Below are 16,158 nucleotides of genomic sequence, written 5' to 3'. Positions count from 1 at the left end.
TGTCCCTGTTGATCGTTTCTGGCTCGCATGTGTGCCTCTGTGTGTGTTTGTATGTGTCTGTCACACTGGCAGCTTCTGTCTAGCTTTGTGCCTCACCTTTTTCTGCAGTATGCAGTGGAAGATGAAGATAAACATGCCCTGCAGAGAGTTGAAGATGGTGAAAAGGTAGGCCATGATCACGGTGCTCTCGTTGATGTACATTAGCCCGAACGCCCAGGTCAGACCGAGCAGACACAGCAGAGCTATGGCCCCGATCACCCAGGACCTACAGGAGAAGACAAACAGTGAAAAATGAGAGATGCTCGTCCTGTTACTGTGTGTCATTATCAAATGAAATTCAAACATGAGAAGTTTGTCTTTTCCCCCCGTGGTGAAAAAACTAATCAGTCAAGGCTGACGCATGAGGGACCATGAGACGATAGAGGGGTTAGAAAGGGTTCATTATGAGCCCCAACACTGTAGGAGTAGACTGGAGGAAACAGCGGGAGTTTTGCTTAAAAGAATTAAAGCCTTATAAAAGGGTTTAGAGGAGGCAGTGCGAGTGGATCTTTTCATTTAGATCCAATCTCCAGAGAGCGAGGAGAGGTTATAAGCGAGCTGACGTCAGCCACGGGTATCACGAAGAAAAGCATTCTTCACCGAGCACACTTTTCCCAAGCTGCAGCCAAACTTTCTCAGTCAAAGTATATGACAGGAGGTAAAAAATCATTTTCAGGCAGAAGTAGGTCCTGAAGTCTGTTAGCGCACTTGTGACTATAACAGTTTAATGGGAGTAGATTTGATAAAAGTTTTTAAGGCTGCAAACCTTCATTTCAAATAAAGGCTATGAAGAAGTGAGTCATAAAGGCCAAATGTCAGAGAAACTTGGTCATGCGGAGGCATGTGTATGCATCGTAAGTCCTTGTCTGAGAATGTGTGTGTGCGCGCACGTGTGTGTGCATGCGTGTGCGTGCGTGTGTGTGTGTGCGTGCGCGCGTGTCCACGTGAGTGTCTTCATCGGGCAGTAAGCAGAGGGACATTACGGCCATTATAAATGACATTTCCCACTAAAGGTCATAGATTTGTGTCTGCCAGAGCCGAGATGATAGCTGTTAATTTGATTGGCTGACTGGGCAGTGATCACCTCTAACACAAGTGATAGAGACAAAGAAAACCGGCAAGGAAAGAGAGAGCAGGAATGGAGATAGAGAGAGTGAAAAAACGCAGCGGGAGAGATATTAGGAGAGTCATGAGGAAGGAAGACAGACAGAGGAGGAGAGTAAGTGAGTGAGACTAAGGTGATTGATTCGATGTTTCCCTCTGTGGCACCATTCAGGCGAGACAGAACCTCCAATAAAGCTCGTCTGACGACCCTCTTCAATAAAGGGTATGCTCATCTCTCTTTTCCATCCCACCATTTCACCTCTTCCTCCAGCGTTCCCTTGAGTCATGGTTTCTCTCTCAGCTCTGTTTCCATGAATTCACATCTCACCTTTATAATATTTCAATAGCACATTAGGTCTATAGGTCACAGGACCTCACAAATCACACACGAACAAGAAATCCATTTTACAAGACAGGTTCACGGTTAATTTAGGTGTGTGCATAGACTACAGGAAGACTCCACAGACACATGAATAACAAGCAAACCAAACAAAATGTCTCTAGGAAGACAACACTGATTGGAGAGTGGCCTTACCAGAGCCAATCCACAACAAAGATAACTTATGATGGCTTGGAGTTAGAGAGACAAAGAAAACAAAAGGAAGAAAAAAATAAGACAAAAAGAGCATGATGGTGATTAACGAATAAATGAACCACAATAAGACATGACTAATGAAGTGAAATAGATTAAAATCTAGACAGCCTTCAGTGTTCTCAGAAAGACTAAGGAAAGTCATTAAGAAGAGGGGGGAAAGATCCAAAGCATCGTGTTTTAAACCATTCTTTGATTTCCATCTTTCATCAGATTTTTTCTTATTAGAGTACTTTTTCCTGAACTGCACTAAAGCAAAGATCAGCTGGCTTCGCCTTTGCTTCTGAAACACTTCCTGCTTGAAGTCCTACTTAAAAACTGCCTCCATTGGCAGTAATATTTAAATCATATGAGAACCGAGTCATTTTTGGGATTTACATTATAAATTCTGAGCTCGGATACGCGTTGAACTCTGAGCCAAGGCATATTGTTTGAATTAGACTGAGCCTTTTTTGTCTTGAGCTGGACTCGAACAAGAAATGACACAATCCCGATTAGTTAGCTTGGTAGAAAGAGTTTCAGTATTTAATGGAAGTGAAGTCATATTTCAGTGGCACCCTCTAAGGGTCTCTTGAATAATAGGGACATGCCTGAGAATAATGATTTGAAGAATTTAGAGGGTAGCATCTCAAAATTATGTAAGATAAAGGTGAAAGGCGCTCCATGCGACAGGGTAGCATAAAAATGTAGAATTAATTGAATAGTTCGACTTTTTGGGAAATGTGCTCACTTTCTTGCAGAGATGAATGTGAAGATTGATGCCACTCTTGTGTTTGTGCAGCCATGATGAAGTCGGAGCCAGCAGCTAATGAGCTTAGTGTAAAAACAATACTCCTGGTTCTGTCCAAAGGTAACATTCTAATGCTCACTAATTAGCATGTTATAGCCTTTCGCTGACTCCATAAACAAAACAAACTGAAACCAACAATGCGATAAATTCAGAGATTGTGTCTCTCTTGCCTGAGAAATAGTATTGTACCTTACCTCCATAATTTGTGTTTATGCTTCCACTTATATATAAATGATACAAACAACAAAACATAAAGGCTTTAACTGAACTAAAGGTATCAACTTGTAGCTTTTGTTACCATTGGGCAGCGCCAGGCTTAGTGTTTCAACCCTATTCGAGTCTTATGTTAAGCTAAGCTAACCATCTGCAGCAAAAGTACTGCGCAAAAATTTAGAGTTATGCCTCATTTCTCTGTATTTTGCTAGGAAATAGGAAGAAGTTGAATAGTTGAAGTGATTTAATGAAACGTGTGCAAACACACATACAGTATAAAAGGCGAAAACGACGTTTGTACAAAGTGAAGTGAATATCCATTACGCCGACCTTTATTCTCTAACATAGCCTGAACTCTCTTATGCAAGTTTTAATTCTTTAATTAGTCTTCAGGAATAGTTCTCCAGACTTCTTGAATGACATTGAAGGCTCTTTGGATTTTGGCTCTTTTCTGTTCTCTGTCAAGATGATCACACACGGCTTCAATAACGTTGAGGTCCGGGCTCTGGGGAGGCCAATCCATCACTGACAGCATTCATTATGTTTTTCTCTATCCAGGTATACTTTTAATGCACTGCCAGTATCTTTGGGATCATTGTCATGGTGTAAACTGAAGCTGTTTCCTAACAGGAGTTTTCCAGATGGTGGATCAAAATCAGGTCATACTGTAGAAACACTGTTGTACTTTTCTGCGAACATCCTCAGAAAATATTGATAAAGATTAGAACAAAAAATGTGTAATTTTGATTCACCACACCTTAAGACCTGTTGCCACTGATTTTCAGGCCAGTTATTGTTTAATGTTTCAAATTTCTGCCTTTTCTCTGTTTCCTTTCCTTATGACTTGCTTCTTGAAAACTATCCTTGCACCGAAACCATTTCTGATAAAGCTTTAAATAATAAACGACGGATCAAATGAACAGCCAGGTGTATTTTTGACTTGACTTTACTATTTATTTGCTGTAGATAGTTTTTCTAGGCCTGCTACTTCTTTTGTTCTGCCCTTGTCCAGTTTCCTGTTTCATGACGCACTGCACACCATTGGAAGTCTTTGGGAATCATCTTGAGAATGCCAGTTCATTCCTTGAATTAGTCTGTTTATGCTCAAATGACTCATAAGTCAATGTTAAAAAAAAACTAAACATTTAACTGAAAATGGTCAGGTACAAGGACTGGATTAAAAATGAGTGCAAAAGCATTGGAAGACCTTTGGAAAGCTTGGAGAACTATTGCTCAAGACCCCTTAAAAATGCCGAGAAAGTTTGGATTCTTAAAATATAAAGAAAAAAGGGCAGTTTCACAATACTGTTGTGTCTTTTTCACAATAATGCTTATAGATTGTACTGTACAGACATCTGTCTTCTATTAGTCCTCCCTTTTGCAAAAAAAAAAAAAAAAGCACAGTTCCCAAATGTCAAACTATTCCTTCTGCTTTATTCACACAAGCATGCATAATCACAAATCAGATGCACAAGTGTAGTAGCAGGATTGAAGAACTTACTTGATGTTGTCCAGACACCCAGAGTCTGGTTTGAGAATGGCCGTATGATGGAACATCTTATAAAGAGCGATGCCGAGGAAGATTACATTCAGCTGAAACACACAGACATAAAATCACACAAGGTAATTTTCTGCAGCAAGTAGCCTAATTAAAGACACAATGTCACCACAGCACTCACACAAAGAGTGATTCTTTATTTGCCTCTTCAACAGTAATTGGCTTAGGGACACCCTATCAGGCCCTCAATCAACAAGCCTTTATGTTCTCAAAATACAGCAGCTTGAACATCAGGGAAAATTTCAGCAGTTCGGGATCATTGTAACAATGGTAACCCAATTCTCATAGATGTGTTCTGTTCTATTGGAGTACTAATGCATAAAGAGGGTGGTTTAATAATGACTGTCTGAAGCGATACACTGGGTCTCAGAGGCTGTATACATTACCACTAGGTGTGGTGTCATAACAGTGCAGTCCCACCTGAACTGCTCCCCACATGTACATCCTGCAAGATCTGTGATAGCCTGCCTGACATTTCAAAAATGAGTACAGTGGATTGGTTCACAGGCTACTGGGAATACGTCTCATTGCTTTAAATGTCTTTGTATGTGTGTCTGCTTGATCATCAAACTCTATTCCTGTTGTAGTTTACTTGTTCGAGATAGGATGCCTGTTCCTGCTTCTCTGAACATTTTGATGACTGATGAAACATCAATCATTGGCAAACTTCCCGGGAGACTCTGTTCTCCAGTTTAATGTTCAATTTGGTGGCAAAGCAATAAAACAGCTAGATCAGGAGGAAAAACAGCACACAAATGAGTGCCTAATAGCAACATAACCTTGCTGAGTTTTTATCATAATCTGTGTGACGCACGGCGGCTTGCTCTCCATATCCCCTTCGAAGATTTCCAGGTTGCAGGAGTACGTGCCCGCCTGAGAGTTAATCCATGAATGGGAGTTATTAAGTTGACATATAGAGTTGCTTCCACTTTTACTTGCACTTCTGAGGAGCTCAGGCAAGCCTTGTAGGAGATTAACAAATACCTTAATGTGAGCCATCACTGCTGCACGAACATCTATAGATCTACCTACTCATAGATGAAGTGCTAAGTCAAGGGTGTGTGAGTATCCACGTGTGTCCATCTCACCATAATGATGAGTGTAGCAGGGCCTATGAAGCTCCAGATAAAGTAAGTATCCAATCGCAGCCAGCACCTAGAGACAGGGAGAGACGGAGACAGAGAGAGACGTCACGCACGAGGGACGCTGGGAAGAATAAAGGGGTTAAAAAAACATGTTCTTTAGATGGATGTAGGGTAGCAATCAGAGGATAGGACATGCATCACGGTTTCACACATATAATCACTGACAGGACGCAAGCTGGAGGAAAAAAAAGGAGCACATTATGACACGCAGTATATCAAATGCATCACGACAGAGCGAGGACAAAACAGAACTGGGGTGGATGTAAAAAGTGAAAGAGATGAAGAACAGGAAGAAAGGTGTTGCAAGATGGAGGAAAATAGCCTATACACACACCTCGAACATACATCACACACAGAGGGGGGAGACAGCGAGGGATAAGCACCTGTGATAAATAAAGCTTTACTTCTCCCTAAGGGCACAGATATATGACATGGCCACATCCTGCAGTCGCAAAAATATGACATGACTGTGTTCATTTGAATACTGAGTTATGGATGCAGACCTCATACGAGGCTATTTATGGAGTCTGCGGATGGCTGTGTTGAGGTTAAAGGAGAAAGGAGGGACACAAGTGCATGCACATTCAGTGTGTATATGCACACAAGCACACTTTCAGAAGACACGCATGAACATATAACCACAAACACACACACACACATACAATCATTTTGGACCACAAGGTTAGGATTGGTTGTAAAAGATATACTGCTGTATGCAAAATTATATAACCCCAAAACACCTTGACTCATCAACTGCAGCAAGCAGGGGAAGGAGAAGAAGAAAAAAAGAGTGCCCTCCACTGAGGTCAGACCCAACTAGTTGCCGAAAAAGGTGCCAGAGAAAAACGGCTGGAGCAAAATGGCCAACTGATTCATGACCAGCTGCTTTTGAATTATTAATCTTTCAATTTCCACCACATTAGAGAACCCTCCATTATGGGTCCCTGACTGTGTCACAGTATCCTCCATTAGGGCTCCTTTGCTAACTCGTAGCCACCTTCATTACGGTACATGAATGAGACTCAGTGCCACTGGCTACTGTGAAGAAGAACAGTCTGTGTTATGTGACAAGGTGACACAGCAGGAATGGCAGATGATATTTTCAAAGGTTTTGTCTCAATGTGTTATGTCAAAAATGATACACAGTGTCATTTTCAAGCCTGGGCTGATAAATGGATCGTGTAAGTTCGTTTCTGCTTTTTAAAAATTTCCAATTTCATTTACTTTTCAGATCCACAAGGCCCATGGGGCACGAGGACATGACGAGCAAGAGCATTAATGGCCTGGATGCAACATTACAAAAGAAAATATTGAAAATATTATATTCATGCATTTATTTTTGGTTATGTGCACCTTTTACATATAAGCTCTGCTTCATTGTCCCAAAATATTTCACATCATTTTGCATTTAAAGTCACAGCAGTTGTCTCAGGTCCTTTACGACACTCTGTTTGTGATTATTCACCCAAAGCTTGGCACTGAGACTCTCATGTTTTAATGATCATCAGGCAATGAAATATTGATCTAAGTGGCATGAGGACTGGTGTGGCTTGATGGTTAAACACTGCTAAATTCAACCCTTCCCTCGTCTTTCAGAGCTGGTCGAGTAGAGTGTAGCTTGTGGAAAGCTGCAATGTCAGAACGACAAAAGGTCCCCAAATGACCAGCGACTGGGAGCATTTTAGAAGGTGAATCATTTATATCTATAACCACACGTCATTTTTCACCCTCAACACGGAGCGACTCATTTATAAGCAGCTGAGGGATGAAACACCTCTAAAGCTGTAGCCTTTCAGTGCAAAGTCCACATTGTTAGTGTTTAGTCTTATGATTTGAATGGAGAACAGGTTATGAACATGACTGTGCCTTATATATATTATATATGCAATATACATTTCATATGCATATGTACTTAATAATTAGAATGTTGGCCTCTTTTCAGAGTCAAAGCATGAATGAAGTGTGCAGGTGAAACTCTTACGTTCACTCTCTTTGAATCTGTAGTTTGTGTATTAAGCCTGTAATGAGATGCTGCCTGTCCTTTCTTGGATTCATCCTTTTTCTAGGGTTATACAAGTCAAGCATGCACAAATACGTTACCTTGTGCTTTTAATGTATGTGCTTTTAATGTATGTGCTTATCTTCCACTACTCTTCTCCAGAGAAGCTGGTTTTATTTTAATGCGCAAGCGTAAGCCAGTGTGGATGTGTGAACATCCTGACACACAACTCCATCTTTTCCTATCCCATCCCTCCATTCTCACACTTAAAGCAGTTTTTTTTCTCCCTCGGCATACTCCACTGTACACCCCCTCCTTCTGCCCCGCCTGTTAAATCCTTCCATATTCACACATTGTTGCTGCCATGCTCATGCAGGCACTCTGTGGTGCATCCTCCCCCTGCGTGTCCCCAATACTTCTCTACCACTCTCCATCCTTCTTTGCCTCTCTCTCTCCACTCGTTCTCTCTGTATTGACTCTTCAGAAGTGCCACAGCTTGTTGAGTCCACTGTGGCAAACGCAGCCAAAATGACAGCAGGCACTCCAGCCTCCCTCCCTTTCCCTCCCTTGCCCCGTCATCCATCCTTCCTTCACGCATTCTTCAGCAGCATCCTTACACTCGGTCGGTGCCGTAGCTCCTATAGTCCACAGCAGCGGAGACGGCCACTATGACAGCAGGTACTCCATATCCTGCCAGGTAGAAGTACTTAGTCCTGGAGTGTTCGCTCTCAAACACCTCTACCAGCATGATGTAGAGCTGTACCCCTTCCAGGAACATCCAGGTGAACGCTGCCAAGAAGAAGAAATGGAGCAGGGCCGCAAAGACTGCGCAGACAATCTGGTGAGGCAAATAAAGGATTGAGAGGGTTTAAAAATACAGTAACATTAAACTCAGGAAATATTTATTGTGCTGGACACTTGCACTGATGAGGCAGAAAAATAAAGATGCAAACAGTACAGGCAGTAAGGGTATGAGTCAGATTTAGAAAGCAATAATGTATCATATTCAGTTAAGGAAGAAAACGTAAGTGATTAAATATTGGACAGCCACTGCTTGAACAGGTAAGGCAGGGGATAGAATAAGGCAACGTGAAATAGAAGTCACAATCATAGTGTACTATGACAGAAATTTCAGGTGGCAAAATGACAAAAAAAGTAAAAAATCACTTCAAAATAGCAATATTATTGGAGACCCCCCCTCGCACTTCACTCACAGTCTACAATCTACAAGTCGTCCAGGAAGATAAATGAGAAAATATAAGTGACATGTTAGCGCCGCAGCCCGTGCTGATTGACCACATTTCAAAGAGATGTAGCGAAGCACTTTCAAAGGGGGCTGACAATGAGTTGTTGAGGAGGGCGAATTACTTGCCAGCGCTGTTGAAAATACAGTATGATTTTTGTCAATGCCAAAGATGAACAAAATAAGTGGAACTGCTGCAAAAATGACTCAGCATCTTGGTTTGAAAGAGACAAATGAAAAATCACATAAAAGTTGACAGATTTCGGAGCTTGAAAAAGAAAAAAAAGCTGTGAAAACATACAGCTTTTTTACGCTTTTACCAATGCAGAACTAAATGTTTTACATACGATAAACACTGTGCTTGTTAACATACTTCCTAGAGAATTGCAATTATCAAACACAAAACACAAATTAGAACGTTTTGCACCTACCAGAACTAACCCTGCGTTTTATACACTGAAAGTGAGTAAATCTATTTTAAATGACGTGCCAGTGAACAGTGACGGACGAAAGACATGTAAGTCTTAGAGTGATAGATGAAAACCCTGCGAGAGACTCTGCTCATTCCAAAGAAGAGAAGAAAAAAACACAGAGGTGCAAAGAATGTGAATAAAAAAACAAAAGCCAGGGATCAAACCTAAAAAGACATTAATAATTTTGGCAATTCGATGGCAAAGAAAGAGTGTTGATTAAGAAAAAGAAAGGTGCAAAACGAATGAGCGCTGAAACTTGGTCAATCATGCCAATGTTCTAATCTAAAGAGTCACTCCTAAATCACTCAGTGGAAGCGCTAACAGACAGACTTTTATAATAGAGGAGTTTGCAACGAGAGACAATTACCTAATGTCTGAGAGACAATGAGTTTAGGGGGTGAGGGAGTCACTCATTTCCATTTCTGATGATCGCAGAGTGTAGCTTTCACAGGCAAAGGCGCACACATGCATGCACACACAGGTAGAAAAAAAAAGTGGCTGCTTATGCAAAGTCATTTAGTTTTCCTGCTGGAATTACTGGATTAACCGGCTTCGAGCTAAGTGATGCTGAAGATGTTAATGGAGGTCACGAATAGTCACCGGTAATTAACGGGAGAACAACACGCAAATACAGCAGCACACATACATGCAAAAAAAAAACCCCACAAAAACAAAACAACATGATCCCTCCCACGCAAACACACAGACAAAGAGAAACGCACAAGCGCCACGATCAAAACGCGCTCTCCATCCAATTTGCTTTGTCTCTTCATTTACAGTGAGAAGGTTTTCTCACTGAAAGCTCAGCAGGATGCAAATGCTTCAAGGTGTTCTGAGGCTTCTTGTATACTATGGGGGAGGTAAAGGATACAGCCTTGAGCCTTAACTTAGAGAGAGAGGTGGTGAAAAAGCTCGTCCTTTCCTGTGTGTTGATTATTATTTAGGTGTCCTTGTGCAGAGATAATAAAGGCGAGAATCTCCTCTCAGAATCTGTCCCATAAGATTTGTGTGCAAAACGCTTGTACCCAAGTGAGGTTTAAAGTTCTAATCCATGACTGGCGTACTGAATGCGGACCATATGGATTATACATCTTGGGCTATGATTGGAATGCACACCATGTGGATCCCCCACTGTTGAGCCAAAAAACTGCACTGCACTGAATTCCTTCAGGGATAGAGTTTGATTGGTTGCTTAAGTGATACGCAAAGAAAATGCTTCGCAAATTGTGTCTCATGATTTTAAAAAGCCTCCACGCTCTCGAGGGAAGGGCTATTTGTTCTGAGTGTCACAAGGACTTGTGCAGTTAATGATGCATTTGTTGTTCTGTAAATGCACATTTCTATTCCACATGCAGAAAAACACAATGATGTTGCAAATGACACTACATTTGACAAACGTACCACTGCGACCAATTAGGCTAGAGCTACCATTTCGCCTGTGGAGAGTAGAACCATTCTTAAAATAGTATATAGAGCATATTCAATAAGTTAGCACTTTTGCCCACAAAGATGTGACTTCATGAAAAACTTCTATATAAATGTTTACCTGGATCGCAGGAATCTGTTTAAAATAATTCCCAGCTTTGCTCTAGATGTTTCACTTGGACTAGTCTGTCTCTGAGCCTGGTCGAGAGCAGATAACTGCTAACTAGTCAGTAATGCTTAGGTTTAATCTTACTAAACACATCTATAATAATGAGATAATTAGTAATAACTAAAATTATAATATATTCTATCTTATATTGTACATAAATTCTGCTTCACTCAGTCTCAGGGGTATTTGACAAATACGAATTGCCTACTTATAAGGAGGGAAAATAAAGAAAATACATAACACCACTTGACCAGAACTTTCAGTGTCAAGAGTAATTTTTTCAAAATAGCCATCTTTAATGGTCTTTATTTTACCTTGCTTTTGTACAAGGTAACTCTACTGTTGGGTACTGATGTATACAGACTGAGGTCACAGCTGAAATCCAACCGCACTGAGGTGTTAATCAAAAGCAGTCTGAACTCATATTCACAAATCGGCCTCATATGAGCTGCATAAGGTTTAACGCATTATATGGCAGATCTTTGTGGGCGCTCTTTGCATTGTAAATCATGGCTGACTATGAATGGATTGCAAAGCAGGCAAATTAGGTTCTTTTTACATACGCACAAGTACGTACATGATTTTGATGATGGGATTACTTAACATGTTGAAGAAAAAATAAATACATTTAATTTTGCAAATTCTATTACATAGAATAGTAAGAATATTGTTTTGTTTCACAATCACTATGAGAAACGACGGCTTTGATTTATTCCAAAGATCACTGTTACTGTACAACATCTCCTGTTTTATTCAGTAGTAGCACAAGTGTGGTAAACCACTGACACAAAGTTAATAAACAGTCTGATGATTTGTGGTATTGGTCAGTGGATAGTTATGCCAACATGTGCCGTGGACTTGTCTGAATTTATGGTCAAAGTAATGTTCTTCCATACGCCGCGTATACTGCACACACTCGCATAAGCTCACACAGGGGAACAGGACCCTCACCGGCTGGTCGGCTTTGTTGATCCCATACAGAAACAGAGACTCAGCGATGAAGAGGCTGATGCAGAGGTTCTTGTGAATGGTGTTGCGATCGCTCTGAAGCCCTCTGAAGAAGCAGAAGGTGAAGATGCAGATAAGCAGGCAAACCAGTGACAACAGGATGCCCACCCACGTGATGACATCCAGGAGCACGTCGTGCATGCTGCCTGTTTTCTGTGAAATGTGCAAACAGAGAGACAAGTTTAAGTTGGTAATTCAATAATAACAATGTAATTTACAGCTACTATAGCTATGCATAGCCTTGGTATGCTAACATCATACATGAGTCATACTGTTGTAAGGTGAAACAAACTGTAGGAGCAGACAGTTAAATCCCCTCCCCCCCCCCCCACCCCTGGCTTATGTGAGTCTGGTTGTGTGTCGTTGAGCGTTCAGGGCCACAGCGTTACGCTGTGTTGCACAGGTGTGCTGGCTCTATCCATCAGTGTCCTGCAAGCTGGCAGGTAGAGCAATGTTCAACCTAGCACTGTTGTGATGGATCTACTGCTCAGACCCTCACACTGCGTTCACACAGAGCAGCCGAGCTGGCTCTGACCATGACCCCTTTGGAAGTAACACACATCCTAGCCCACGGGGAGGGAATAGGTGTCGCGCAATATCCAGAGTTACAAGGGCTGATTTGTGTAAAGAAACTTGGTCTTAACATAACAAAAGAGAGAGAGAGACAAAAAGTACTTATCCCACACATGGCGGGAGAATAATGCTTTTATTAACCACCCACTAAGGCTCATGGATATCTAAAAAAACCCAAAACAAAACCAAAATCTGAAAACAAAAACATGTTTTCACTGTCTGATCAGTCAAGCATCACTTTTAGAATGAAAATAAGACCTGAAGCTTATTTTTGTATCTGCTTTAGTAATCCAGAACTCTGAGATGTTTGAAGTACATTTTCCCCCTCAAATCAATGTCATCATGCAGCTTGACAAATCAATTGTAAAGATTTTCCCTGCCAACGTGGTTATTCAGACTCCAAAGATTCATAATTTACTTTTCAGATGTTGTGGTCTTTCTCTCTTCTTTTCTTCCTCTCCTTCTATTTTCAGAATATGTTGACCAACCACTGCTAATCAAATAATAAATAACTGACCCATAGATATTGCCCACCCCCTTCTGGCATGCACAAGCAGAGAAAAATGCCTACCTTGACCTCCACGTGGGCCATGAGCACTGCAAAGCTGGTAAGGTGGGTGCAGGAGCAGCTGGTGTGTGTACGATTGGTGGCCAGCAGACGACAGTCCTGCGTAGACCAGAATCCCGTCATGGTGCGCTTGGAGTAGCTCCAGAATGAACAGTTGGGATTGAAATTCTTTTCTGAATGCTGGAAGATGAGAGAGAGAGAAAGAGAGGCAGAGTGTGATTGAGAGAAACCCAGACAGACAGGAAGGAACTGAGAGACAAAAAAGCAGGAGGGTTGGGAGAACACGGGGACGCAGAATAGATACTCGGTCATGGGTAGGTGGGAGGCAGAAAGCATGGAGTGGTCGGTGAGCCAAAAAAAGTGAGAAACTGGTAGGAGGAATTGGTGGAAAAAGGATGTAGAGGAAGAAACACAGAGACAGAGTCAAATACACACAGCAACAAAACAACAAACAGAAGGGACTGAATGTGAGATTGCAGCAACAAATAAACATAGAGGCATGAGAGGAGGTGACAGAGCTGCGTCCATGCTTGTTGTGTGAGATTCTGGAGTGTAGGAGCTGTTTGTGTTGTGTAAACTGATGAAGCTGTGTGCGTTGGGTTGGTAAAGCTACTTTCAAAAAGAGCAAGAGAAACAGTGAGGATTTTTGTTTTTTACTGCCAACTAGCTGGATCACCAACTGGATAAGTATTTGCTTTTTGGATGCGAAACACAAAATAAAACCGTGTTACTGACCACCCTAATTCATACTTATGAAATTCTTATAAAGTTATGTGGAATTCAGTCTGCAGTAATTGCTAATGTTATGATTTGGTCATTTGGGGCAAGTCAACGCGAGTCGAGCCAAGTTAGTACACAAGTGATCAAAAATGGCTGCAAGACATTTTGATGTTTGAACATCATCCCGCAATGACACAGAAACAACGTTTTAATATTTGAGCCTTTCCAGGGTTTCTATACATCATGTTTTTGTCTGAATCAGGCCCCAGTTTCATGCCTTATGTCTTTTGCTCTGGTTACTACTACTATTACTGCTACTATATACTGTCATTAAATGCAGGAAGTTTGGACCCAAATGCATACTGCAGAGGTGAACTAGAGGTTAATAAAAAACTAGCCTTTATTCAAACTATTTTAGTCATATAGTCAGGGCTGGATCAGCTAACCCTGAGTCACAGACCCAGGAACATGCAATATGCAATGATTTAATACGGAAGTCTGAAAACAACAAGTTTTCTTCAGTTCTTTTTAGACTTCCCTCACTTTCTGTGGAATTATGCACTAAACTAAACTAAAGTACCGAACTAGATCTCTTTTTGGCTTCATAAGTGCCATAACTCTTTGTTTTGTCTACAGATTCAACGAGGAGCTGGTACATTACTCTGAGATTTTGGTCCATGCTGACATCACAGCATCATCCAGTCGCTGCGGATTTGTCATCTGCACATCCATTATTCAAAGCTCTGAAAGGCGCTGGAGTAAAATCTGGTGATTGTGGATTGTCGTGTTCAAGAAATTAGTTTGAGGTGATTTGAGTTTTGTAACAAAGCGTGTTATCTTGCTGGAAGCAGTGATCAGAAGATGAGTACACTGTGGTCATGAAGGGATGGATGTAGTCAGCAACAATACTCAGTTAGGCTGTGGCATTTAAAATGATGCTCAACTGGAGCTAAGGGGGGCTAAAGTGTGCAAGAAATGATCCCCCACACAATTACATCACCGCTAGCCTGAACCGCTGATACAAGGCAGGATGCATTTTATGTTGCTTACACCAACCCATACTATCTAAATGTACTGGCAGAAATTGACATTTGGCAATATTTTCACAGTGTTCTCTTATCCAATTTTGCCTGAGCCTGTGTTTTTGTGTTCTCAGCTGACAGGTGTGGTGTTCTTCTGTTGCTGTAGCAGCAGGACATTTTCACCCAGAGAATTGCTGCTTACTGGATATTTTCTCCTTTTTGGACCTTTGTCTGTGAACTCTAGTGATGGCTATGTGGAGAAATCCCAGTAGATCAGCAGTTTCTGAAATTCTCAGAAGCCCGCCTGGCACCAACAGCCGTGCCACGTTCAACGTCTAAGTCACTTTTCTTCTGCTCCATTCTGATGTTCAGTTTGAACCGCAGCAGACCGGCTTGATCAAACCATGTAACCGGCTCATTAGATATTTGCGTTAATGAGCAGCTAGACAAGTGGTCCTGATAAAGCATCCAGGGAATATTTTTGATTCCTCTTTTAAAGCCTAACCTGCACATATCCATTTTATACTCTTGTTACCTGTACCTTTCAGCAAGTATGTTGTTGACCTCACCTACTTGCTGAGTGGCTGTTGTTCCTCATTGCTCATCTTTTCACTCTTCACTTTCCTCTTACCCCAACTGATAAAGGCAGACAGCCGCCCACCCTAAGTCTGGTTCTGTCGCAGGTTTCTTCCTGCTAAAAATATTTCTTTTTTTCCTCCCATATTGGAGAACTGCAGGGTCTCTCTGCAAATATTGTCAGTCTCGACCTTAAAATGACCTTTAAATGACGTATGATTTGGCATTACATGAATAAAGTAGAATTGACTGGAAATAAATCTTTTCTTTTTTTTTAATTGCTTAAGTCTGTAGGTTGAAGCAAACATTACTCAAATCGGAGTAAGTAGTCAATTTTCCGGTAAGTGTTTCCAGCTGTGGTCAGTCAGAATTTACAGCACCAGAACACTATACATGCGAAGCTTTGATGGCGTAAACTACATTTCTCATATTGTTTCCTATAAAGCAACACTTTTTGGCACAACAGTGGATTTCTATGGAACAGAGGAATTAAGATTTTAAACTTCTGGCTACAAACCTTCAATTTCTAGCTGCTTTTGGTCTTTTGTGAAATCTTTTTTTTTTTAACTCACCTGTAGATGTTTGACAGTGAAGACCACAGGCTCTGACAGGTAAACCTTATTGCTGTCCTTGTTAATGGATGCGGTGATGACCGGGGAGTTGACGATAACAGAGTAATTAGGATAGATGGCATCGCTGCTCAGTCTGACGCTGGCGTTCTCCGTGGAGAGGTAGGAGCCCAAGTTCTTGTACATGACAAACACCATCCTGATCTCACCTGTACGAAAGGGACACGAATAGTGCACTCGATAATTGTTGTAAAGCAATGATGACAGAAATTTGACACTTCAAGTGGGTGAGAAAAGAAGATTGAGAGGCACAGAGAGACAGAGATCACAGTGAGAGTAAGTGCAAGGAGGAAAACATGCGATTTCTCTGCT

The 16,158-nt window shown here is 41.4% G+C and overlaps 1 protein-coding gene across 1 annotated transcript in view; it reads right to left on the bottom strand.

Moving 5' to 3' along the window:
• Positions 1-16,158, bottom strand: part of LOC309709295 (adhesion G protein-coupled receptor L3-like) — a 117,702-nt gene that overhangs the window by 11,935 nt on the left and 89,609 nt on the right. The window contains 7 exon segments of the mRNA XM_082537849.1: positions 97-265; positions 4,240-4,331; positions 5,385-5,451; positions 8,058-8,278; positions 11,702-11,911; positions 12,903-13,079; positions 15,790-15,995. Coding sequence (XP_082393975.1) covers positions 97-265; positions 4,240-4,331; positions 5,385-5,451; positions 8,058-8,278; positions 11,702-11,911; positions 12,903-13,079; positions 15,790-15,995 — 1,142 coding nt within the window.

Source organism: Aulonocara stuartgranti (genome assembly GCF_965226115.1).
Source record: "Aulonocara stuartgranti genome assembly, chromosome: 6".
Classification (NCBI taxonomy): domain Eukaryota; kingdom Metazoa; phylum Chordata; class Actinopteri; order Cichliformes; family Cichlidae; genus Aulonocara; species Aulonocara stuartgranti.
The sequence above is the reverse complement of the archived record's forward strand: the minus strand, read 5'-3'. Positions and strand labels throughout refer to the sequence as shown.